General features: G+C 42.5%; 1 protein-coding gene across 2 annotated transcripts in view; it reads left to right on the top strand.

The window, feature by feature from the left end:
• Positions 1 to 257: 257 nt before the first annotated feature.
• The window catches only part of SPINT1 (serine peptidase inhibitor, Kunitz type 1), a 44,020-nt gene continuing 20,035 nt past the window's right edge, over positions 258 to 24,242 (top strand). For both annotated transcript variants that reach the window (XM_048486506.1, XM_048486505.1), the window contains exon 1: positions 258 to 1,309. In XM_048486506.1, the coding sequence (XP_048342463.1) occupies positions 877 to 1,309 (433 nt within the window). In that variant the 5' untranslated portion in view covers positions 258 to 876. The remainder of the gene's footprint in view (positions 1,310 to 24,242) is intronic.

Raw genomic sequence — 24,242 nt, 5'->3', positions numbered from 1 at the left:
CCCCCGAACTCCCCCCTTTAAAAAGCTATACCTACATCCCTGTGGTTAGCCATTGCCTACCTTTGACCTAACAGAGTACAAAACTGCTTTCAGCTTTAGACGTTCTCTTCCTCTTTGTGGAAAGATCTTCCCGTTCCCTGTTGTCTAGTATAAATAAATATACTTAAGAGGATTCTACCCCAGGATCAGATTTCACTTCCGGCCACCTGGAGCCTTTTTGTCTCTTCCTGCCTGCTTGTTAAAGAGCACACCTGAAATTCCGGCCGTAAGCAAGGAAGGAGTTAAAGGTAGAGCCGCTCCAGCGGAAGAGAGACACCCTATGGGACTGCTGGGCAGTTTATGAGTCAGTTTCACCTGAAACTCTATAAGTAGAGGTCGGAAAAGAAAATTGGGAAGTCGAAGGTCATTCCTCTGGAGGGGGAAACCCAACTCAAAGCTTAAGGGGCTGAGGGAAGATCCTCAAGTGGCAGCATCGCAAGTTCCCACCCACCTGAATTCTACGGGAAGAAGATCGAGGCGAGCGCTGCGTAACAAAGAGAGGCGTCCCATGAGTTCTACCTGGAACTGACCTGGGAAACGGAGCCAAGAGTTTCGGGAAAGTCGCTCTTTGGTGTGTGTGTTCCACAGATAATTTTTTTTACTGCACCACTAGAGGAAATTCTTTCAGGAAAGACTGATTTGAGCAAGTGCTACTTCTTGAGGTTGCCTCTACTGGCTTTGAAGGGACTTGCGTGTTTCCCTCCTTAGGTCTTGGACTTGGCGACAACAACTAGAATAAATAAACCAGGACACCTGCGCGCGCAGGTATAACTTGACTGAGGGGTGGGTAGGTGGGGGTCCGCTCTTGGGAGGAGAAAGGACTCGCCGTGTGCCAAGATGGCCAGAAGTAGAAACCAGCTGCGAGTGTTGGTGAGCTTTCTAGCGACGGTGGTTGCTTTGGGTCTGAGCGAGGGGCAGGCGGGATCTTCCTTCGGAGAGAGGTGCTTGGCCCGGTTTACAGCTGCGAAGCCGGAGTTTGTCCTGGACGTGGACGCCTCCGTGCAGAACGGAGCGACTTTCTTGTCTTCTCCTCCTCTGGAAGGGAACAGGGACTGTATGAGAGCTTGCTGTAAGAATCCGGCGTGTAACTTGGCCCTGGTGGAGCAGGCCCAGGGAGAGGAAGAAGACAGCATCCAAAGCTGCTTTCTCATGAACTGCCTCTACGACCAGACCTTTGTCTGCAAGTTTGCCAAGAAGGACGGCTTCCTCACTTACATCGAGAGGGATATGTATGAGGCCTATATGGCTATCCTGGAACAAGGCAATGGTGGTAAGAAGAGCAAGTGGTGCCCGTGTTTGGGGGCGGGGGATGGGGAATGTTCAGGTCTGATGAAAGGAAACCCAAAATTCGGAACTGGGCGATATTTGTTTCGCACCCAACTAGTTTGAATGCCTTGTATAAAAGGCTAGACATTAAAAGAGGATGGGTTTTATCAGTGCCTGCTCTGATAGCTAAATGAAGCCTTCTGTATATAGTCACTATGTACCGATGCTGGGCGGAAACAGTAAAAGAACCCCCCCCTCCGCCCCCCATTAGTCTTGGCTTCATGCTTCCATTGTGAGCATCCAGAGGCTTTCTTAACTCTGCTTCTATTGGAAATGAAATGGTGGATGAAGTGAACTTTAGTCTGATCTAGCAATAATGTAAACATTATTAACTATCCTTTCACTTAGTGCAGAGTTTGGATTTATCTTCAACAGAAGTTGGAAATAAAATACAATTGTACTGACACTTGAGCGATTAAGTGGTTAAGAGTCGAAAACTCTAATTTGGAGAACAGGGTTTGTTTTCCCTGTTCCTCCACATGAAGCCTGCTGGGTGATCTTGGGGTAGTCACAGTTCTCTGAGAAATTTCTCAGCCCCACCTACCTCACAAAGTGTCTGTTGTGGGGAGGGGAAGGAAAAGCAATTGTTAGTTGCTTTGAGATTCCTTGGAGGTAAAGAAATGCAGGGTATATAAATCTGCTTGCCTTCCATTTTGGAAGGTAAGACGACATACATTAACTGATTGTTGTGGGTTTTCTGGGCTGTATGGCCATTGTCTGGTAGGTCTTGTTTCTTTCGCCTGCATCTGTGGCTGGCATCATCAGAGGTGTATCACAGAGAGAAGTCTAGTGACACAGTGTGTAACAGACTTCTCTTTGTGATACACCTCTGAAGAAAACCTTTGACAAGACATACATTAAGTTCCCAAGAGGTCACCCCAATCAAGCCAGAACCTACTGACTTAACTATGTTGTGTAGTGGTTACAGTGTTTGACCAGGATCTGGGAGACCTGGGTTTGAATCCCAACTCTGTCATGGAAGCTTGCAATCTGGGGCCAGTCACATATTCCCAACTTAACCTACCACACAGGATTGTCGTGAGGGTAAAAATGGAGGAGAGGAGAACAATGTGAGCTCCTTTGGATTCCCACTGGGGAGAAAGGGCGTAAATGAAATAAATTCACAAGCGTCATATCCAGGTATTATGCAGACTTGCCTTTCTGAAATATCTCTAGTGATCGTTGCCCTAATGAATCCTTTAATTCTGTTATGATATTAATGGCTGTGTGCTCCAATATTGTTAACAAATTACATCAAATGCGGTCTACTGGGATCAGTAAAGTGTATAGACTTAATTTTTTAAAAATTAAGAGACCTGCTGCATCAGACCAGCAATCCATCCTGTTTTGCAACCTGTTTCACACAGCAGCCAACCAGTTGTTCCAGAGTAACCAACAGAGCACAGTGGCCGAGGCCTTCCCCTGATATTGCCTCCCACCACTAGTATTCAGAGGTTTTCTATTTCTGTACATGGAGGCTTCCTTCAATTTTTTGAGTGAGGTTTTCCTTCAATGTCTAGCAACAACTGAAGGCCATATCTTCCATGAATCTAACTCCTTTTTAAAGCTAGCCATGCGCATGGCCACTATATCCAATGGCAGTGAATTTCACAATTTAATTACGTGTTCAGTAAAGCATTTCCTTTCATCTGTCCTAAACCTATTGCAGAAAAGTTTCTCTCAGTTAATTAATCCATTCTAGGGTGGAGAGATATCATGTACTATCATAGTTTGAGTATCATGTTGAGTATGGAATTCATCTGGCTTCCTAATGATGAGGAAAGGCCAAGGCACAATTTTCAGCATGGGTGACTTGGCTTGGTATTTCTATTCAGTCCTGAAGTTTGGTGCTTAGTCTTGCTGGTAATGCTTCCCCAAGAAACTTGGAGAAAGGGTGGTGTGTGTTATTGCATTTATATTCTCATAGGAAGTAGCTTCTATGTTGCTTCTTTCACCTGTGTACAAACAGACCCCTCTTAAGCTCCATTTTATTGCATCACAATGATCTAGTGTGTAAAAGAATGATGTATGTTGCTCAAGGCATGGTAATAGAAAGCATTCCACAAATATACAACTCGACTTGATCTAGGTGACTAGAAAACACTATGCTGAAGAGTCAATGGAATACAGTGTAATCACCAGGACACTTTTTAAAAAAATTACTTGGCTTAAATGTTGCTGAATGCCCAGGTAAGCAGAGAAGTGATATTCTTATACTTTATATGGCAGCCTTGAAACTCTTCCTTGTGCATAGTTTAAAAAGTAGTTGAATGTTAAAACCTAGGTACTGTATTAAGGACTCCATTGCATGGGAATCTGTACCTTTTTATTTAAAATGTACCATCTTTTCAATGATTTTATCTTGAGAGGTTTTAAAACTTTTTATTTTTTATTTGGGCGAAAGAAATATTTCACAACTGTTCCAAGTCCTCTTGGCCTATGCTATTTCCTGTTGAACCAGGAAGAGGGAGTGGGAGAACAATATCCTGGGAGGTTCTGTATGGATTGTTGAATATTTTTTCTTGTCTAACCCCCCCATCCCCAATGTAGCCATCGGACATTTTTGTAAAAATGCACTTTGGAAAAAAGGCATCAGGGAAGAGAATTTTCTCCCTCCCCTAATGCTGTTCTTACCTTTAAATTACAACTGATTTGCTGCATTATGAGAGAAACAATCACAGTGCATCCTTCAGAGATTTCTAGAAGGCTGGCCCCCCTTTTTAATCTTTGCCTCTCTCTGTTTTTTGCTTGTCCCAGGACTGAATTTACAAATAATAGGTCTCCTATTTCTCGTTTGAAAGACTGGGAAGTCTTTTAGTGTTATGACTGGGGTCATATTTCAGAGGTTGTCAATATTGTGTTGACCTTGTGAACACTTCTGGAATTTTCAGAATGGGCCATGGTCAGCTCACAAAATGGCTACCAGAGGATGCTGGGGGCAGTCAATATATGTGGTGGTTGAAGCCAAGCATTTTCCTGTTCCTACAATGGTGGCAGTTATTTCTTTTTTCCTTTTTTGTTTGTGTGGGAAAGCCAGGGCTGGCTCTTTGCCACAGTGAGAAAAACTTTGTCAAATTTGTAAATTGATGCCAGGAAACCCATTTGTGGACACCCACAGGTGCTGTGTTGGCCATCACTGTTCTACTCCAAAATAACCTTTTCCACGTCTACATCAGCTGTAAGTGCTTTGGCTTTTCAGTTTTGTCATCGCACTGTAAATATCTGTAATTGTTCTCCTGTCTCCTTTCTTGCACTTCATACTATGAATAGAGCATACATAAAGAGGGATACTGGAAAAAATTCCTCTTTATATCTTTCCCTTTGAAGCTCAAAATTAATGCAGAATTTTTTGTTTCTAACCAAATCAACTTTAACACCAAATAATTAGTGGCAATGCATGAACTATTCTGTAGAATTGCCATCAAATTAGATAAGCATATATTGTGATGCAATAAAATTCCACATCCATGACATCCGCCTGAAAAACTTTCCCAGATGGAAAACTGGAAGAACAGTAAAGGGAGCTCAGGCACATAATGGCTCCAGATGTTATGCAGTAACACTAATTTGAGAAGGAAAGAGCTGGATCAGACCTGGATGATAGACTAATCCCATAATGACATATGAATTAGGTCAGGAGGTGGGGAATTCTGTGTTTGAGCAGGACAGGTGAGTGCATCACTTCCGTTGGGTGGAAGAAAAGAGTGAAGTTTCCCAGGTGTATTTTCTAGGATATCTGACTAACAGAGCCCTGGGCAGTGAGATTACTTCATCTACCTGGCAAATGGTTTGGCATTTACGTCATTTTCTCTTCATGACCTTCTTGGAGCCTTACAGTATGACTCCTGTATAGGAACTGGAGGAGACAAAGCTGCAGAATTTACCTGCTGCCTTTGCCTATTTTGGCTTCATTGTATAGGCAAGTCTATGCAATTGGCTTGGATAATGGCATACAACAATTGTCCAGTTGGCATCTTAAATAACAAACCCAACAGCAAGGAATATTTTTAGGAAGTTGTGAAGAGTTGAAGTGGCAGGAGCTGCTGCTAAAATATTTTTTGTTGGAAAATCTCTACTCAGCTCAGTGCTGCTGTCCTTACCATGCTACATGTAGTTCTTTTGAGATTTCCTGATTATTACTACCTATGCCACATTTAAAACTGCAGGTGCTACTTCTACTGTTTTGGGTTTGTTTAAACACTAATATAATATTTAATTTTTTTTGTCAAGTTGCATTTTTTTGAGGTTTACTGAAAGATCTGTCTGTTCATGGCTCCTGTGTCTGGTTCTAAGTAGCCACAGATTTGGCCATGTTGAAAATTAGGTATGTTGAGGATGATATTGCCATTGTGTAGAAAACTCCATAAACTGCTGGTTTCTCAGACTTTCAGATGAACACTAAAGTCTTTTTAAAAAGCAGACCTCAGTCTACCCAGTAGCTTTCCAGTCACCCAGAATGACTGCATATGAGATCCATGTACCAGTGTGTACAACACCATGCCATACACTAAACAGTCCACTTCAACTTGAACTTGAATAGGCAGGTTAGCCCCCCCTTCTCCATCTTCAGTACTGAGGGCCTCTGGATTGTTCTCTGTTCGTCTGGAGACAAAGCTAGAAATGGCCAAAGTGGATTGACTTTGGCAGTGGATAGGGATGAATTTTGCTGAGTCCATCACAGAAACTGGGGACATTCTGTCCTTGGCTAACCCACCCACAGTGTCGTCATCCAAAAAATAATGGTGTTTTCTATTGAGAAAGTGAGAGAAGTTCAGGGAGCTAAGCAGGTAGGCACCGTCTGAACAACTGGCAATAAGTGCCTGCCGGAATCAAAAGGCAGAAAGCAGGCAGGGGCAATCTCCACAAAGCACAGTTTTCTCTGAGGTGATTCATCTGTGTGTGAACTCTACAGCTTCAGGTTTCTTCCTGCTGACAAGGTGCAATTCAGGGGAAATGAGTGTGAGGTAGGGTGGAGTGAGTGGGGTCACATCTGCTTCCCTGTCAGAGGTGGACTAGCTGTGTAATACTGAGAAATTTCCCAGTAAGTTGCCACCCTGATGGGTTGCTGCTGACCATGAATGGCAAGCAGAGAAAAGCCCCAGCAGCTTTGGCAGCACTGAAGGCACTGATTACTTTGGACCCTTCAGAAAGTCAGCATGATGTAGTGGTTAAGAGCAGGAGATTCTAATCTGGAGAACCAGGTTTGATTCCCCACTCCTACTCATGAGCAGTGGAACTCTAATCTTGTAAATCAGGTTTGTTTCCCTACTCCTACATGTGAAGCCTACTGAGTGTTGTTGGACTAGTTACAGTTTTTTCAGAACTGTTTCACTTCCACCTACCTCATAAGGTGTCTGTTGTGGAGCAGAGAAGGAAAGGGGATTGTAAGCCACTTTGAAGCTCCATCAACGTTGAGAAAAGTGGGATATTAAACCAAACTCTTCTTATCGATGTCCTCTGCTCCATTTGCATCCTCTTGTGCTTATGCCATGTGATGATGGTGTTGGTACAGGAAGACACAATGGTTGAGTCAAGGTTTTTGTCAGTGCTGCTGGCCAGGTCTGAGCTTGAGGAATCCACTGGCCCCTGTGAAACTGGCTTGCAGTGCCTGCCCAGTTTGGTTTCCTCCTGAGCCATTTTAATTTTCTAGTCTTCTTCCATCCTTAAGTTCTGTGTAACTGGTAAACAAGAGCCTGGTGTCCATACAGAGGCATTGCCTCTGAACTTTGTCAACCTGGCACATACAGCACCCCAATCACATACTCAAGCCTACAAATGTCTACTAGATTCTTGTTAGAAATCAAAATAAATTAATAGTTCACAAGGAATGACAAATGTGTGTAGACAAGTCTGGGCTAGTAACATGCAAGTCTGGTCTAAGTGCATTTTTAATTGACAAATCTATAATATCCTGCTGGGACTGGGTAACTCCTTTGGGCCATCAGGGTGTTTTATTTCCACTCTTATGAGGAGAGTTCTGCAGAAATCATTCTGGACAACTCTGGTGACATTCTCCACCTTATTGCAACATTTCCACATTCAGTTTTGTTTTTGCTTTTGCTGTGAAGTGTACACTAACTCCAGGCTGTGATGTTAGAATTGTCTATATCCAACCATGAGTTTTAATAGAGTTGTTTCCTCCTTCCCACCTACCTCTGGATCAGGAAGTGTGTACAAGTATGGAATAGAAGTCCAAGTTTACAGACATCAAAGTGCTTGTAGATACAGCTGTAATAGGGGAAAAATCACTACTGATATATGGACCTTATGAAACAAGCTACAGTGTTTTAACACAAGTTTCATCAGAGAATATGGGACTGATGTCTGGCCAGAGTAGGCAACCCATAGCATGCCCAACTGTTTCTGCTGAAGTACAACCCCCAACATGCTCTCTCATTTAAAAAAAAGATCAGCAAACCAGCATCTTCCAAGGTACTTGGGTCTCCAAAATTCTTAACACCTGTACTTGCTAGTACCAAAGGATCGAGGATTTACTGGCAATAAGACAGCATGTTGTTTAAATCATGACTGTATTAAGTTTATTCTAGATCTAGGCAAACCAGTTCAGTAGGAACTGGAATAATAACCTCCTTGAACTTTGTCTGTTTTTTAAGGCTACGCCTTCTTTTAATGTTTTGACCTCGTTGGAAACACAGTACATTTTCAAAGCCTTAGCATATTGCCTGGGCAGAAATACCCCAAGCAAGCAGTTGTGAACAACTGTGGACAAAACTGAACTTCTATCTGAATGCATGGAATACAAATACTTGAGTGATACCCACAGATAAAGAAAAAGTCGTGCAGCAGTTCTTTAGCATACAGAAGCCCCTCGCCTCAGTTTAAGATCATCTTGAATAGCTGACATGGGAAAGGCCTCTGTCAGAGACCTTGAAAATCTGCTCGCATACAGAAAAGGCTATAACAGGATAGATGGGACAGGGATCTTACTCTGTATACAGAGCTTCATATGTTCTCATTTTCTAAATTGCTAGTAGGTGTCCATGTTGCAGACCTTGCCCAGTGCAGCCATCTTAGGTTTCCTTTCCCTTTTGCTGAAACAAGCCCTGGAAGTAATAAGTTTGATTAGGGGCTCTTTCACAGAATTCTCAGTGATGTATAATTACAATTTGTTTTGTCACTAATCATATCTAATAATTCTTATTCAAGGGACTTCCCCCTGCTGGACTAATGCAGCTACAGAATCTTGATCTAAACTTGTGACAATAATTACTATTGTATCTTTAATTTCATGGTGCCAAGATTGTACCTGCCAGAACCAAAGGCCTCCTTTTTACAAAACAGAATTGAGCAGGTCTGATACTTGGATTCAGTGCTATCCAGAGTAAATTTAAGCGATGATCAGGTGCCAAATTAAATCTGTATCTTGTTTTCAAAGAGTACGTTTATGGGTGTGAGATCTGTTTGTGTTTTTTTTTCCTTCATTGGATTCTTGAGTGAAATCAGTTCCCTGGAGTCTGGTAGGTAAATCCAGTTTCAGCAGATTCCAGTAATGACTGTGACCAGATACAGTGAGAGGCAGGGCTCCATATGTGTGTGTGTGTGTGTGTACACACAAAGGAGGAGGGGAAGATGTGAATGTGAGAAGCTGGCAAGGAGGAAAGAAGGTGGTTGGAAAGGAAGGGCCCTGCAACCTACTTTCAGAGGCTTTGCAGCCTACTTTTGGGTCCAGCCTACAAGCTGGGAACACTGACATAGAAAAGCAGAAGGACCATATACTGTTCTTTAGATCCAGGGTACGAACATAAGAAGAGCCATGCTAGATTGGACCAAAGAATCATCTAGACCAGCATCCTGTTCACACAGTGCAAGTCAGCTACCTCTAGGAAGCCCACAAACAGGAAGACTGCAACACATCATCCTACCTGTGCTCCCCAGCAACTGATTTAAAGGGGAATTCTGCCTCTGGTACTGGAGGGAGTATATACTCACAATGGTTAGTAACTGTTGATAGCCCAGTTCTCCATGAATTTGCCTACTTCCCTTTTAAAGCCTGCCATGACCATGTTTTGTGGAAGCAAATTCCACTAATTAACCATACACTGTGTGAAATACTTCCTTTTGTCTGTTCTGAATATCTTACTGTTCAACTTCAGTAGATGAGTGAGTTCTAATATTGTGCAAGTATTTTGGTATAGAAAGAAACTGGGAAATCCTGGGCGTTTTCGCACACACTTTTTATTCCAGAATAAAAGCGAACTGCATTGATTCCTTACCTTTTTAATGTAGTTTCGTCGCTCGATGGCATTCACACATGGCCCGGTAGTCACACATCTTCCGCTTGCTTCGCAACTCCCGGGTTTTTGCATCCCTCAGGAATGTGGCGCAAACGACGAATCTGATTGGCTGGCGTGCAGTCCTGGGGCAGTCCGGGGGTGGGGCCTAAGTTACCCTGTGAGGCGGGTGGGGCTGAGAGAGCTCCGAGAAGCTGTGACTAGTCCAAGGCCACCCAGCTGGCATGTGTGGGAGTGCCCAGGCTAATCTGAATTCCCCAGATAAGCCTCCACAGCTCAGGCAGCAGAGCTGGGAATCAAATCCGGTTTCTCCAGATTAGATACACGAGCTCTTAACTCCCTACACCACTGGCCGGGGTGTTTTCTCAGTGGTTCTCTTCTCCCGCTCCGGGAGAAGGCACAGGAATACCTTTGTTCCGTTTCCCAGGAGGACTTTTTGGCACTGGATCCTTGAGAAAGAGAGGGGGACGAAAACAGTGGAATGCCCTCTTCTCTACCCTACTTTAGCAGGATGAGAAGGGAAACGGGGGAAAAAACCCACACGCATCCCACCCCACCCCCAAAGGAGGTCTGCAGGCAAATAAGGCACCCGTTGTGCATGACAGCACAAGAGAATATTCTCTGCTCCTCTCAAAGATGCAAGCCGGGCCTCTTTCCAGCCCTCCTTGAAAATCCGCATCCTTTAAGCAACATCTCCTAGGCTCCACCAAAGCAAGCAGGCTTTCGCTTTCAGCCGCCCTCCATTCAGTTCTGGACAATGGGAGGGACAAAGAGAAAAGCAGAAAGGGGTGGCGGTTTTTTAAGCACCCTTCAAGAGGCCATCTGTGGGTCGAGCTACAAGGCGTACACGACCGAACGGGATGAGGGGGGGGAAGTCGAGTGAGACACAAAAGGAACAAAGGAATGTGCGCGCGCAGCCAGAACGCCCAGTCGCACTCCCATTGGATGGATCAAATCTCGTCACATGGTGGGCGTACATCCTCCCTCCCCATTTTTGGCGTACACCCTTGCTGCCGCTTGATCCACTTTCGCTCCACTTTTGTTTCGCAACTAGGCACCAAATTGTGGGGGGGAAACTGCCTTTTCCAAGAAAGTTGCACAAGTATCGAGCGACAGGAAAAATGCGGAACAACGGCTGGAATGTGGCACAGAAAGGGAGTCAGAACACATTTCGGCTTAAGTGTGTGCGAACAAATGTGTGAAACGGCAACGACCTCACTTGCCAGATCTGCAACAAACAGTGTGTGCGAAAACGCCCTAAGACTATGGCTATACTCTCTACAGACAGGCAAAAGTTGCCCAAGATGGTCCCATTGCCACAGATGTATCCAGGCACATTTGATTAATGGGGTTATTTAAATATTATTTTATTGTTTTAATTGTTAAATTTTATTTATGATGATGTTTTAATTGTTCTTAACCTGTATACAGTGGCGTAACTAGGCAAACTGGAGCCCTGGGCAAAACCTGAGTTTGATGCCCCCCCAGGCGCGTGCCCAATGCAACGCGCACCCCCCCTTGTAGCTACACCCAGTGGCGTATCTAGGCAAACTGGAGTTTGGCCCCCCCCATAGGCAACCACCCTCCCCCACTGTGACCAAGCAATGATTTTTTACACCAGGTTGTTTCAAAGTCACCATCACATTATAGAACATGCCCCAACTCACAAATCTGAGCACAGCAATAAGCCATGCCACACAGCAGAAATAATTTTTTGAAAACATTTTCAAAATGCTTTCAAAATGTTTTATTACTGCTATGAAAACATTTTATGGTGTTGTATCCAGTACCCCCAATTGGGGGAAACAGCATCACTTTCAATGTTTCAAAGGAGAATCTGGGCTCCCTAAACAAGTGATGCTGGAATCCACCCCCAAACAGCATCATTTTCAATGGTGTTTAAACTAGGGAGTCCAGATTCTCCTTTTAAATCCACCTTAAAGGGAGAATCTGGGGTTCCCAGTTTAAACAACATTGGAAGTGATACTATTTTGGGGTTGATTCTCCCCCACCCTGAAACAGCATCACTTGCAATGTTTAAACTGGGGACCTCAGATTCTCCATTTAAATCCATGTCAGAGGCGGGGGGATTTAAAAGGAAAATCTGGGGAAATTTGGAAGGTGCCTGCTGGCAGGGGTGCAATTGTTAAGCTAGCAGCACCAAACTTTCAGGGTATCTTTAGGAGACTCCCCTAATGATACCACCCAGGTTTGGTGAAGTTTGGTTTAGGGGGTCCAAAGTTATGGACCCTAAAAGGTGTAGCCCCCATCTTCTGTTAGCTCCCATTGGAAACAATGGATGATGGGGCACCCCCTTTGGGAGTCCATAACTTTGAACCCCCTGGACCAAACTTCACAAAACCTGGGTGGTATCAGTAAAAGATTCTCCTGATAATATCTCCCAGGTTTGGTGAAGTTTGGTTCAGGGGGTCCAAAGTTATCGACCCTCAAAGGTGTAGCCTCATCTCCTATTAGCTCCCATTGGAAACAATGGGGGATGGGGAACCCCTTTGGGAGTCCATAACTTTGGACTCCCTCAACCAAACCTCACCAAACCTGGGTGATAGCATCAGGAGAGTCTCCCAAAACATCCCTGAAATTTTGGTGCTGCTAGCGGCTAGCCTAAAAACTGCACCCTCTGCAGGCCAATAATGGAAAAACACTGAAAATACAAATAATCCCACAAACAAACCTGCGCCCCCCACAGGGCTGCGCCCAGGGCAACTGCCCACTTTGCCCAATGGGAGGAACGCCTCTGCCTGTATAAGCTGCCTAGAGATGCTTGTATAAGGCAGGGTATAAATGTTTATAAATAAATAAATCTACAGTGTGAGCTACATACAGTGAACATGGGTCAATCCATAAATTACTGTACAGCATGAAAACGTCTTCCAAAATTAATCCAGTGACATATGGGTTGAGGTAGCTATGTGGGCAAAGCCAATCATACAACTTTTCTCATGACACCTCCTGGTCGGCATGAGGAACCATATTTTATCCCTGCCCATGTGGCTCCTTTATCCATACAATCTAGAAGTTGTTGCTGAAGAAGTTATGGGGACATGCTCTCACAACACAACAGTAAGTAATTTTATTTCATGCGCAGCCAAATATAAGTGATAACATTTCCTGGGAGGAAATTTCCTCAGAGAAATTATGAAAAGTAGTTTGTGTATATAGCATAGCCTTTGGGTGTGTCCTGAGTGTTCTGACAAGAGCACACTATGTTAACCACCAGCCAAGGTAAGAAAGACAACAGTCTTGCTTGTAGGATCACTTTCAGCATTGAGGCTTGATGGAATGATTGGCATGAATGAAAGCCTAATTCATGTCACTGGAAACTTTCTGGTACTTGACTTCAAGCTGTTACTTGTCATCTCTGAGCTTTCAAAAAGTGTTCTTGTACTGTGGCTTGGTAGTGAGTGTGCCGGTCAGGGATTTATGGTGTGTTAACACCTTTGCAAACTCTACAAGCTGCAGAGGAACATCATAGCTGGAAAAACTCAGCTAAAATTGCCTTCTGGCTGGATCAAGGGGAGGACATGTGATTAAATGTATATTAGGCTGCAGTCTTGAGGGGAATTTCTATAGAATGATGTATTATTGGTACTTGTCACCTGATAAGTTAGCAAAAATGTATAAAATGTTATGAATGTGTATTGGAAATGTGTGCATCATGAAGGGTTGCTTTACCATTTATAGTGGATTTGTAATAAAGCTTTAAAAAGTTTGGATTCATATCCTATTATATGAAAGGCTAGCCGTGGTGGTGACTACTCACTTCCTGCCAGTCGCCATCCAAACAAGACTTGGGGGTAAGGCTTACACAGAATGGGTAAAAAAACGACACAAACAAAACAACGAAATATGGGGGCTACTCACTCTCTCTCTCACGCGCATTATTCTTCACCACTGCTAAATGCGCATTATTCTTCACCACTTCTTCACCCTGTTTCCAAGATGGCGCCGACGAGGGCTGCCTCGGTGGGATGCTCTCAAATGGCTTCTACATTTTCTACTTTTTCCTGCAATTTACAACGAACTTCATACTCCAGAGACCATCTGCTAAAAATTAGGGAACGTTTCCTTAAGGAGTGGCTCTCTGTAACTTTACCCCTATCTGTCTTTACAACCACGGAGGAAACCACGGAGGAAATTTCAGCACAGGAGGCAGCTATTTCCCGGCAACAACAGCTCACCAAAAACAAGCACAGGCGGCAGAGACGAAGAGGTAAAAGGGCGGGAATTTTAAATAGACTAAGGAATAAGGGAATCAAAAAAACCCCGCTCCCTTCAATCTTTCTTACCAATTTATGCTCACTTGCCAACAAGATAGATAGCACTTTTTTTTAAACAGATGCAATTCTGATTTTTACATGATTCGTTCTATGCTTTACTGAAACCTGGCTAAATGAGAGCATTGATGATAATAGCATGTACATACCAGTTTCAGATATTTCGCTCAGACAGGATTGCAGAATTATCAGGAAGAAAGGGAGGATTATGTAAATACATCAACAAAGGCTGGTGTCAATACATAACAATAATCCAAAAATTCTGTGATGAAAACTTGGAGTCCTTACTTATTAATTGAAAACCCTTTTATTCCCCTCGAGAGATAAATTCAGTTCTGTTTTTTTTGGTTTTATGTTCATCCACAAGCCGTCAAAGGCATTAAGAACTCTAGCCTATCAGATTATGGAGGCTGAAGCCAAATAACCCTGATTCACTGGTTATTATTATTTTGGGAGATTTCTAAAACAAAGCAAACTTAAGGGAAGACTCACCAAAATACTTTCAGCATGTCAACTGTCCCACCAGAGGTAAGAATTATCTTAGGACCACTGCTATATACAACATTGAAAGATGCTTATCGGGTCTTTACCACGAAAGCAGCTGTAGGCCATTCTGATCATTGCCAGCATGATTCACCTTGTACCTGCTTACAAACAAAGATTTAAAGCCACAAAACCAATAACTAAATCGGTGAGAACTTGGACTGGAAGAGGGCAAAGTTAAAGCTGCAGGCTTGTTTCTTTGACTGTACAGACTGGAACATTTTTTAAAGACAATTCCTCTGCAGATTTGGATGAACTCCACAGATACTGTAACATCATATGTCAGCTTCTGTGAAGATCTTTGTATACCAACCAGGAAACTTCATCAAGTGCGCATATATAGTAACAACAAACCTTGGTTCACAGCTAAACTTAAGCAGTTACTACTGCTCCAAAGGAGGAGAGGCATACAGAAAAGGTGATAGAATGCCTGTACAATCAGGCCAGAAATGTACATTAAAGGCGAGACTCAGAGCAGCAAAAAAGAAACTACTCTGAAAAAGCTAAAAAATCAGTTTTCACCAAACCGAAACAGCAAACATGTGGAAAAACTCTCAAAAATATCACCGGGTTACAGCAGAACCACCTTCCCAAGCTGAAGGAAATCAGCAATTGGCAGATCTTTACCTGAAATGTGTTCTATCACTGTAGGTTTGAAAATAATCTACAGTCACCTTTCTCTCCACAACCTCTATTTCAGATGCACCAACAATAGCCAAACTTCCTACAACTGCACTCCATTTCATTGGGTTTTACAACCCTGGTGATCTCATAGAAAAAGGAAGTGCAAGATCTATTTCACAGACAGAAGCCTGGAAAAGCACCAGGCCCAGACAAGAGATAACACCTTCTTTTGCCTAAAAGTCTGTGCTGTCCAATTGGGCCTCTATCTTCACCCAAATCTCTCAACAAATCACTCTCAGAGATGATGCTATGTTCCTTCCTGCTTCAAACACTCCAACTATCAGTCTCCAGTGCCGGGTAGGCCTTCCATCAAGGAACTGAACGACTACAAGACTTTCAGTTGCTCTAACATCTTGTAGTTATGAAACACTTTTGAAAGGCTAGTGATGTACCATTTGAAAACCACATCACGGATCCACTGTTGGACCTCCCTTTGCAATTTGCATACCGAAAGCAAATAGATCAACAGATGATGCTGTTAATATGGCTTTGCACTATATCTTGCTAACAGCATCTTTGAATGCGCCAAAGACTCTATGCAAGGGTCCTCTTTGTTGACTTTTAGTTCAGCATTCAATACTATCATACCGACATCTCTTTTCTAACCAAACTTTAAATCAGCTAGCAGTACCTGAAGGCATTATTTGTAAGTGGATCGCCAAAGCTTCCTAACAGATAGAAAACAGCAGGTGAGGTGCTAGGAAAAAATTACATCAGGACACCTGTGTAAATGAGCACAGGGCCCTCTAAGGCTGTGTGTACTTTCACTCACTTCTCTTCTCTCTGTATACCAATGACTGCATCTCAAACGATCCATCTGTTAAAATACTGAAGTTTGCAGGATGATATGCTAACAGTGATTGTCCTATTCTGAGACTACCTACGGAAAACTGCGATACAGACGGGAGGTTGAACAATCCAGCCCCTCGATGGTGCCAATTTCTGGAACAATCTTAGAACTTCGAACACTAACTTAAAACCGTGAGAAATGGTGGTAGATTTCAGGAGAAACCCTCCCATCCTACCTCCTTCTCACAATACTAGACAACACAGGTATCAACAACAGTAGAGACCTTTTAAATTTCTAGGCTCCATCGCGCTATCTCATGACCTAAAATGGTCACCTAACATCAAAAAAATGATCATCAAAAGCACAACAAAGAATGTTCTTTCATGGCGCCAACTCAGGAAGCTTCTAAATCTGCCCAAGGAGCTGCTGATAACAGTCTCTACAGAGGAATCATTGAGTCTGTCATCTGCACCTCTATAACTGTGTGGTTTTGGTTCTGCAAACTTACAACAAAGATCGACATTACCAGACCCCAGAGAATAATTAGAACTGCAGAAAAAATAACTGCTGCTAACCTGCCTTCCATTGAGGACCTGTATACTGCATCGGTCAAAAAAAAAGGGCTGTGAAAATATTTACTGACCCCTCAAGCATCCTGGTCATAAACTGTTTCAAACTCTCACTCCTCTTAAAGCGTCATGCTACAGAGTTAACTGCACAACACCAAGACAACTATGACATAAAGAACAGTTTTTTTTCCCTAATGCGCATCACTCTGTTAAACAAATGAATTTCGCCGATAATGTTAAACCATTTATTATATATTTATTATATAATTACTGCACTACTTTTTTTTCATCATTCTTTATTACTCCATCTCCTCCCACTTTATGACTGTATGACTATAGTGCCTGTGCTGACATTTCATATTTTAATTCATTTTATTTTAAGGATTTTACATTTTATGGTTTCTGCTACTATTGATTGTTTCCCTGATTGCTTACTAGGACCTATATGACAATCATTAAGTGTTGTACCTTTTATGATTCTTGACAAATGTATTTTTCTTTTATGTACACTGAGAGCATATGCACCGAGACAAATTCCTTGTGTGTCCAATCACATTAATTTGGCCAATAAACATTCTCTATTCTATTCTCATTCTATTCTATTCTATTCTATTCTATTCTATTCTATTCTATTCTATTCTATTCTAAATAGTAACTGTACCATCTGCAGCTGCCTGAGGAGGGTCAGGCAGAGGTGTTGGATTCTGCCCATGGGCGGGCCGTGACTACTGGTAGCCTCAACTTCACCATTAACTGCTGCATGGCGATACTGATGTCCGGGATGAGGGAGCTGGTGACATGGACCCAAGGCAGGAGTGGATGTCCCCCTTGTTGCTGGCCAACACATTAACCCTAGTGTATTGCCAGTGTAGCAGGCATCTGGGAAGCAAAGATGAGGATGACTCTCTGGTGATGTGGGACCAAGGGGGGGTAGGCTAAGAGAAGCCAGAGAGGGTTGGCCCTCTCAGTGGGCAGTGTGTTAACCTACCAAAAGTTTTTCTAAGGTTTTGTTGTTCTTTCTTGTACAATGGGCTTTTACTACTAGTACATTCAATAATCCAGGAGATTTTGAAGACTAAAATATGAAGAAAAAAACCAGAGACTTTCCTATTGTGTTTGATGGACAAGACAGTTTAGCGAAAACATATATGGAATTATGAAAAAATATATGGAATTTATGTATAATATCAGCAGCAAGGATTTCTTTCTTCTGCTCAAAAAAAATTGAAAACTTCATGTATATCCAACAATAGAAGAATGGTTTTAGAAGATATTAGAATTATCTGGAAGATGGCTAGAGTCATTATTTTTTGATTAGCAAAATGAACTTATCTAGATTTATTGGTAACTAGAAACCCCTATTGACAGACTTTTGCTCAAAACATGAAACAATGAACTGATGATTTGTGTGATCTGAAACTTCTGGAGGCAATAAGAAATGGGCTACTAATAGAGAAAAGTCTAAATACTTCACTTCTAATTAGTAATAAATTATGAAGAATTCATTGAATTATAATTGTGCATAATTGTAACTAAGGAGCTAGCAGTAAATTATTAAATTATTAGTGTTTAGTATTTAGCACACAGAGAAAAATCAGGAACCATTCCTTTTCCCCTACAGCAGAGTTTCTCTGTACATTCTTTCTCGTGCATATTTTTAGTTGTTGGTTTCCTAAAAAAATCTTAATGAGACTATTAAAAAAAAAGAAGTTCTGTGTACTCCTCGAATAGGAGAGTCTACAGGGTTCCTCAGCAAAACTATCTAAGTAAGGACCAATTCTAACCATTCACAAGTATAACCTGAGTGGTAATGTCTTTTCTGATTGGTTCCATTTTCAGCAAAGATTTTTTTTTTAAAAAGTTATTTAATAAAAAATTACCTTTTCACATAAAAGCTTAGGTTGGTTTTTTTCCCTGGTGAGATTTGATTCTATGTTCAGATAAAGAAGTGTGTGTTTATTTAAAACAGGAAGCATGCAAAAATATATTCCCTCTTCATCTTGAAGTGGTATACAGGTCAGCAGTGCAGTTGTCCACTCTGACTCTGCCTATTGTATGAACTTAGGTAGTTACTTTTTAAGGCATCCGAAGTTAGAAATTCTAGGCCTGATGAACATATTCAGAATGAAGATTTCATCCATAGAAAAAATACTGCCATTCAATAAAAAAAAAGATAAGCAAAAAAAAAAAAATCCTGGTGGCATAGGGTCCATCACCGACTGTTAGCCCTTAAGACTGTATTCAGAGGTGCTAGTTATTCTGTATGCCAGTTGCTATTGGAAACAACAAATTTGACAGGTTATAGTTTGCAGGTGCTATTCCTGGAAACATCTGACTGGCCACTGTGGGCAAAAGGGTGATTAGACTAGAATTTCTGGTCTGATTCAGCGGCGGGCTACTCAGATGCTATAACCAGAGGAGCTCCTCCTCGCTAAGTGATAAACATCAAACTGTTTGAGTTTCGGTAACTGGGCGCGAGTTACTGGCATTTCAGTAAAAGCTTTTTTTCAGTGCAAAGGTCAATGTGGGGAACTCCAGCATTTAATGACTCTTTTAAGTGTTTTGCCAGTTCCTCATATCTTTGTTCCACATGGTGTCATTGGGTCCCTAGATTATTGCCTTCCAATCTACATTGCCGCTGGAGCACAGCTATAAGCAAAATTACTTTACAATTTAGATTTTGGAACAGTTGTGGGAACAGAAGCTGAACATTGATCATACTCACTGAAACAATAAGGATTTTTGTAGTTGTTGGTGTCAGTTCCTGCTAGCCACGTTCCTTTGGGAGTAAGTTCTGTAGTTGCTGGTAGGGAACCACGCTCCGCCTCAAACCCTACCATATGGTTCTAGTTTTTTTTCATCCTTGGGAGGAGATAAGCTGGGGAGGGGCACTAGCTTACATTTTGCCCAGTACATGTTTGCAGTACCTTTACGCACTGTACTCCTTTGCCCGAGTACATACCAGTTATTGTCACCTGTCAACGTTAAATACCTGGCGCTGTGTTTATTTTACATTATTTATGCCCTGCCTCATAGCCAGCCAGCAGGGTGCTTGAGGCAGTGTCTCCTCCACCTCTGTCTCGTCAATAGCTGTCAGCAGTAGTTCTGTGGCTGAATTCCGCTTTTCCTTTGTTGTAGCCCACAGAGGCCATGATATACGCTAAGCATGTGCTCCCTCTGATTGGCCTTGTTACTTCCCCTGGGACTCAGGGGAGGTTGGATATCCTGCTTTCCACTTTGGAAATATGACCACTGCAACCTATGTGTGCCTGAAGGGTTGGGAGGTGGGGTGCATTAATGGCAACTCCTTAGCCTGCAGTTTATAGGTGTTAACTTTGATTATACACAGAGCAACTGCAGCAGTTAAATAAATGGTCGAGTTAATATGGTGGTCTTGCTGCCACCATGATCTCTCCTCCTGTGATGTGTATACTCGTACACATGCAGATTATCTAGTAAAGTATTGCCTCGCCTAATCAGTCTGTGAGCTGGCACCTCATTATGTGATATGCACTGCTAAAATTCAAATGCCATTTGCTGAGATATGCATAAGGGATGTACATTCATGTTTAAAACATTAATCTGACTCTCATTTCTCTCCCCTTATCCATGGATCAAGTGTAGACAGGCACATTGGTTGATTCTGTTGTTTTACTTTGTAATTGCTCCTTTCTCCTTTCCGTATCCAGGTAGACTGTCCTCTTATTTCTATCCTTTTGTTGCATTTTGCAGGAGATCGACTTCAGTAGCCCGTGGTTTCGGCAAGATGTGAAAGTGCAGCCTGGTGAGCAAAGTGACATTGAGGGGTGCAGAAAGTTTTGATGACCATGGAATTGTGCATTATGAGTGGACATTTCTTGGTGGTAAAATCGCTTCGCGATGATAGAGGTGAGTATGGACAACACTATAAAGAGTATCATGCCTCCTTTCACAGTAACCTCACAAGATCCACTTAGGAATGCTCTTCAGCCTTTAATATCATGTATCCCTGGCAGTGTCATTATCTCTAATTGCCCCAGATGTTCATGGACTGTGGTTCCTTTAACAGTCCCTGCCAGCACATGGCCAGTTGGTCATGCTGGCAGGGGCTGATGGGAATCAAGTTATCCATGAACATCTTAAAGCCAGAGTTGACACCTCCAGTTGTAGCCATAACATCTTGACACACAACCTCCAGTATAGTTCTTAGACAAGTTAAGCTGATTCACGTATTCCCGCTTCCCTCCAAATAAATTAATGGAAATGATGTATGCCCGAAAATCGGTTAGTAAATTGTAGAGCCTGGAGCTTTTTAATTTCTCCCTTTCTAACCCTTCATTTCTCTGCATCACAAAACAGGCTTCTGAAATCCTTTGTATTCATTAATGGAAAGCAACTTCCATTAGGAGGAATTCCCAATGCTCTTGTTCTGTTAATATGCAACAGATACAGAAAAGTAACCAAGCATGGTAATACTTAATAATAATGCTTGCCAGCTTTCTCCATTGCAAAAAAAAATCACCACCCCATTTGCAGCAAGGTTTGAACAGTGTCTGTGTGTTTCCACCTATAATTTATTGGCTGTCAGTGCGTTAGATGAGGTTGGAGAAGTTCTGGCGAAGCTTATTACCCATTATGGCAAAATGGGAGGGAGGGTGCCTCTATAGCAATGGTGGCCTCCCTCCTGCAGTGAATTGTTCTTTGTTTGCATTGTGGAACCTTTCTTCTTTTACCTGCAGGTCTTTAAGATTTCTTTTCCTAAAGCTTTTGACCAACTGAATACAGACGTTTTCTAGATATTTAGTCATGCAGTCTTTCGACATTTTCTCAAAAATAAGCCCTGCCCTATCAAAGTGGGGCTTACTCCCAAGCCAAGTCCACATTAGGATTGCAGCATAGTTCTGTTTTATTTATGAGTGTAAATCTGGTTTTCTATGATACATACCCCTATGTTACGCAACTGGGAAAGTCCCAAGTGAGGAAAAAAAGATGGAGTCCATAATAAATAAAATATGGCTGCCTTATGCATAGCTAGGGGTTGCCAAGCCCCTGGTGGGGCCGGAAGTCTCATGGAATTACAGCTGATTTCCACATTTGCAGGGGACCATTTCCCTTGGAGAAATGGCTGCTTTTGGAGGGTGGATCATGCTAATACTTCTCACACCATGGCAGAGTGCCTCCTGTCCCATGCTCTGCCACAAACCAAAACTCCAGGACCTTCCCAACCTGCAGTTGGTATCTGCATTTGACTAGGAGAAAGAAAACCATTGAAGAATTTGTATGTTCAGAGATGGGGCATTGTGTCGCTAGAGCAAAGTGAAAGCCACGTAATCTTTGCATGTAGGTGAACAGCTTAACAGAATTTAAGACCAGTGCTATTCTACAGGCCAGAAAAACAATCACAAGGGGCCAATGCTGCTGAATTGTAAAGTGGTGGATTTGAACCTGGTTCTCTCAGAACCCTGGCTCAGCCCCTTTAACCCCCTTTATCACACCTAAGCCTCTAACTTTAACATTGAGTATTTACTTTATAAATTGATATTTGATAAGTGCAGGAGATGAAAGTAAAACACCCCTTTAAAGCTAAAACCATAAGCTGTCCTTGGACTCTCTGTATCTTTAACTGTATTAACTTGAATTCAGATCCTGCATCGGATCCAATTGATCGTTTCTGCAAAAGAAGGTATGACTTCTAGCGGAGCAAACCTTTCTGCCTTCTCTCTCACACTCTGTCCGCTGTTCACCACTAACAACATTTTGAAGACTTGGAGGCCGAGGTAGGGAGAGAGGTGTGTGATGAATGTTTCTGCATGAGGTCTGGAGATCCACATAGCCAGAAAGGGGGGACAACAACCCTGAACCTGTAAATCCTGTAATCTTAACAGACTCCACTTTAGATGTGGACAAGTAGATATGTATGTAAGAACATGTGAATCTCACTGTTGCACTTGGCTTTAGATGATCAATCAGGGTCAAACTATCACAATATTAATACAAACCGAACAAATCTTCACATGAAACTATGTTGGACAGTCTGGCTTCCTAAAAGAGACCAAAGTGATAAGATGAATGACGCTTCCTAGGGTTAGGGGATACTGTATAAAAATTCTGAGGATGAAGACAGAAATGTATACTTGGGTTTGTTAGCAGTATCTCTGGTGGTGTTTGTTGAATAATTTCTTACCTGAAGGATAAGGGAGAAATAGCAGCAAATCTGTATTTCTGCTAGCTAGATAATACAAAATAGCTGGATGGCAAAATAAACCTGTATGTGAGCTTTATATCTAGACGCATTAAAAATTTGGACAAATGTTGAGGTGTTCTACAAACAATGTATCGGCTCACACAGAATTTTTTGAAGCAGTGGGTAATGTCTCTCATGCATTCAAAATTTGTGATTCTGCACAAGAATTCCAAGAATGTTCTAATTGTTAAAACATACTGTGTCTTTTTTATGTTTCTGCAAGTCTCAAACATTCACAGTCCTAGAGTATATATGAAAAGATTTTTTTAAAAGGCGAAGCGCCATTGGCCTTGTGCAATGCCAAGTCAGTGTATTATGAGATAATATATGCAGTGTAATATATATGTGCACCCTTGTATGACTGTCTCTGCAAAGAAGCAAAATTTTCACCTGTCTGTCACCTTCCTATAGGAGAGAGCTCAGGACGATAGGACTTTCTGGGTGGCAGTCTTCTTAGTCCCACCCTTCTAACTGAAAAACAATTAACGTGATATATTCTCTGGGTTCAGAAAATCCAAAGTTTAGTCCCTCGCATTTCAGATTCGGCGATCTCCAGGCAGCAGGATGCTGAGAAAGACTTTTCTTTCCTGGAGACCCTGGAGAATGGCTGTCAAGAGTTGAGAATACAGACCCTCAACAATGGCATGTGACTTGGCATATGGCAGGTCTATACGCAGTAACTGTGTAGCCCAAGCACCATTACTCTTGCCTGCCTTTTCTGTTGTCTCCCCTTCAGATTATATAAAATTACAAATTGGGGGCCTATAACACCTCACAGGGAGCCGGGAGTAATGGTTCCCCTCATGCGAGGAGGGTAAAGGAGGAAGAGGAGAATGCACTCCTTTCTGGGGCAGGGGGGAAAATCTCCTGGCCAGGCCTGGCCATTCTCAGAGTGGCCTGGGCAGCTGTCTCCACCACTCTGGCCTAGTAGCCAATCCCAGCTCTGGGTTGACAGCTGCAGCTACTGCATGGTACAAACAACAATTCTATTCTATTCTATTCTATTCTATTCTATTCTATTCTATTCTAAATAGTAACTGTACCATCTGCAGCTGCCTGAGGAGGGTCAGGCAGAGGTGTTGGATTCTGCCCATGGGCGGGCCGTGACTACTGGTAGCCTCAACTTCACCATTAACTGCTGCATGGCGATACTGATGTCCGGGATGAGGGAGCTGGTGACATGGACCCAAGGCAGGAGTGGATGTCCCCCTTGCTGGCCACCATTAACCCTAGTGTGCCAGTGTAGGCATCTGGGAAGAAGATGAGGATGACTCTGGTGATGTGGGACCAAGGGGGTAGCTAAGAGAAGCCAGAGAGGTTGGCCCTCTCAGTGGGCAGTGTTAACCTACCAAAAGTTTTCTAGAGCTTGTTGTTCTTTCTTGTACAATGGGCTTTACTACTAGTACATTCAATAATCCAGGAGATTTTGAAGACTAAAATATGAAGAAAACCAGAGACTTTCCTATTGTGTTTGATGGACAGACAGTTTGAAAACATATATGGAATTATGAAAAATATATG

This window comes from Sphaerodactylus townsendi, linkage group LG02 (genome assembly GCF_021028975.2).
Source record: "Sphaerodactylus townsendi isolate TG3544 linkage group LG02, MPM_Stown_v2.3, whole genome shotgun sequence".
Taxonomy (NCBI): Eukaryota; Metazoa; Chordata; class Lepidosauria; order Squamata; family Sphaerodactylidae; genus Sphaerodactylus; species Sphaerodactylus townsendi.
This window is presented reverse-complemented; position numbering and strand designations above follow the sequence as displayed.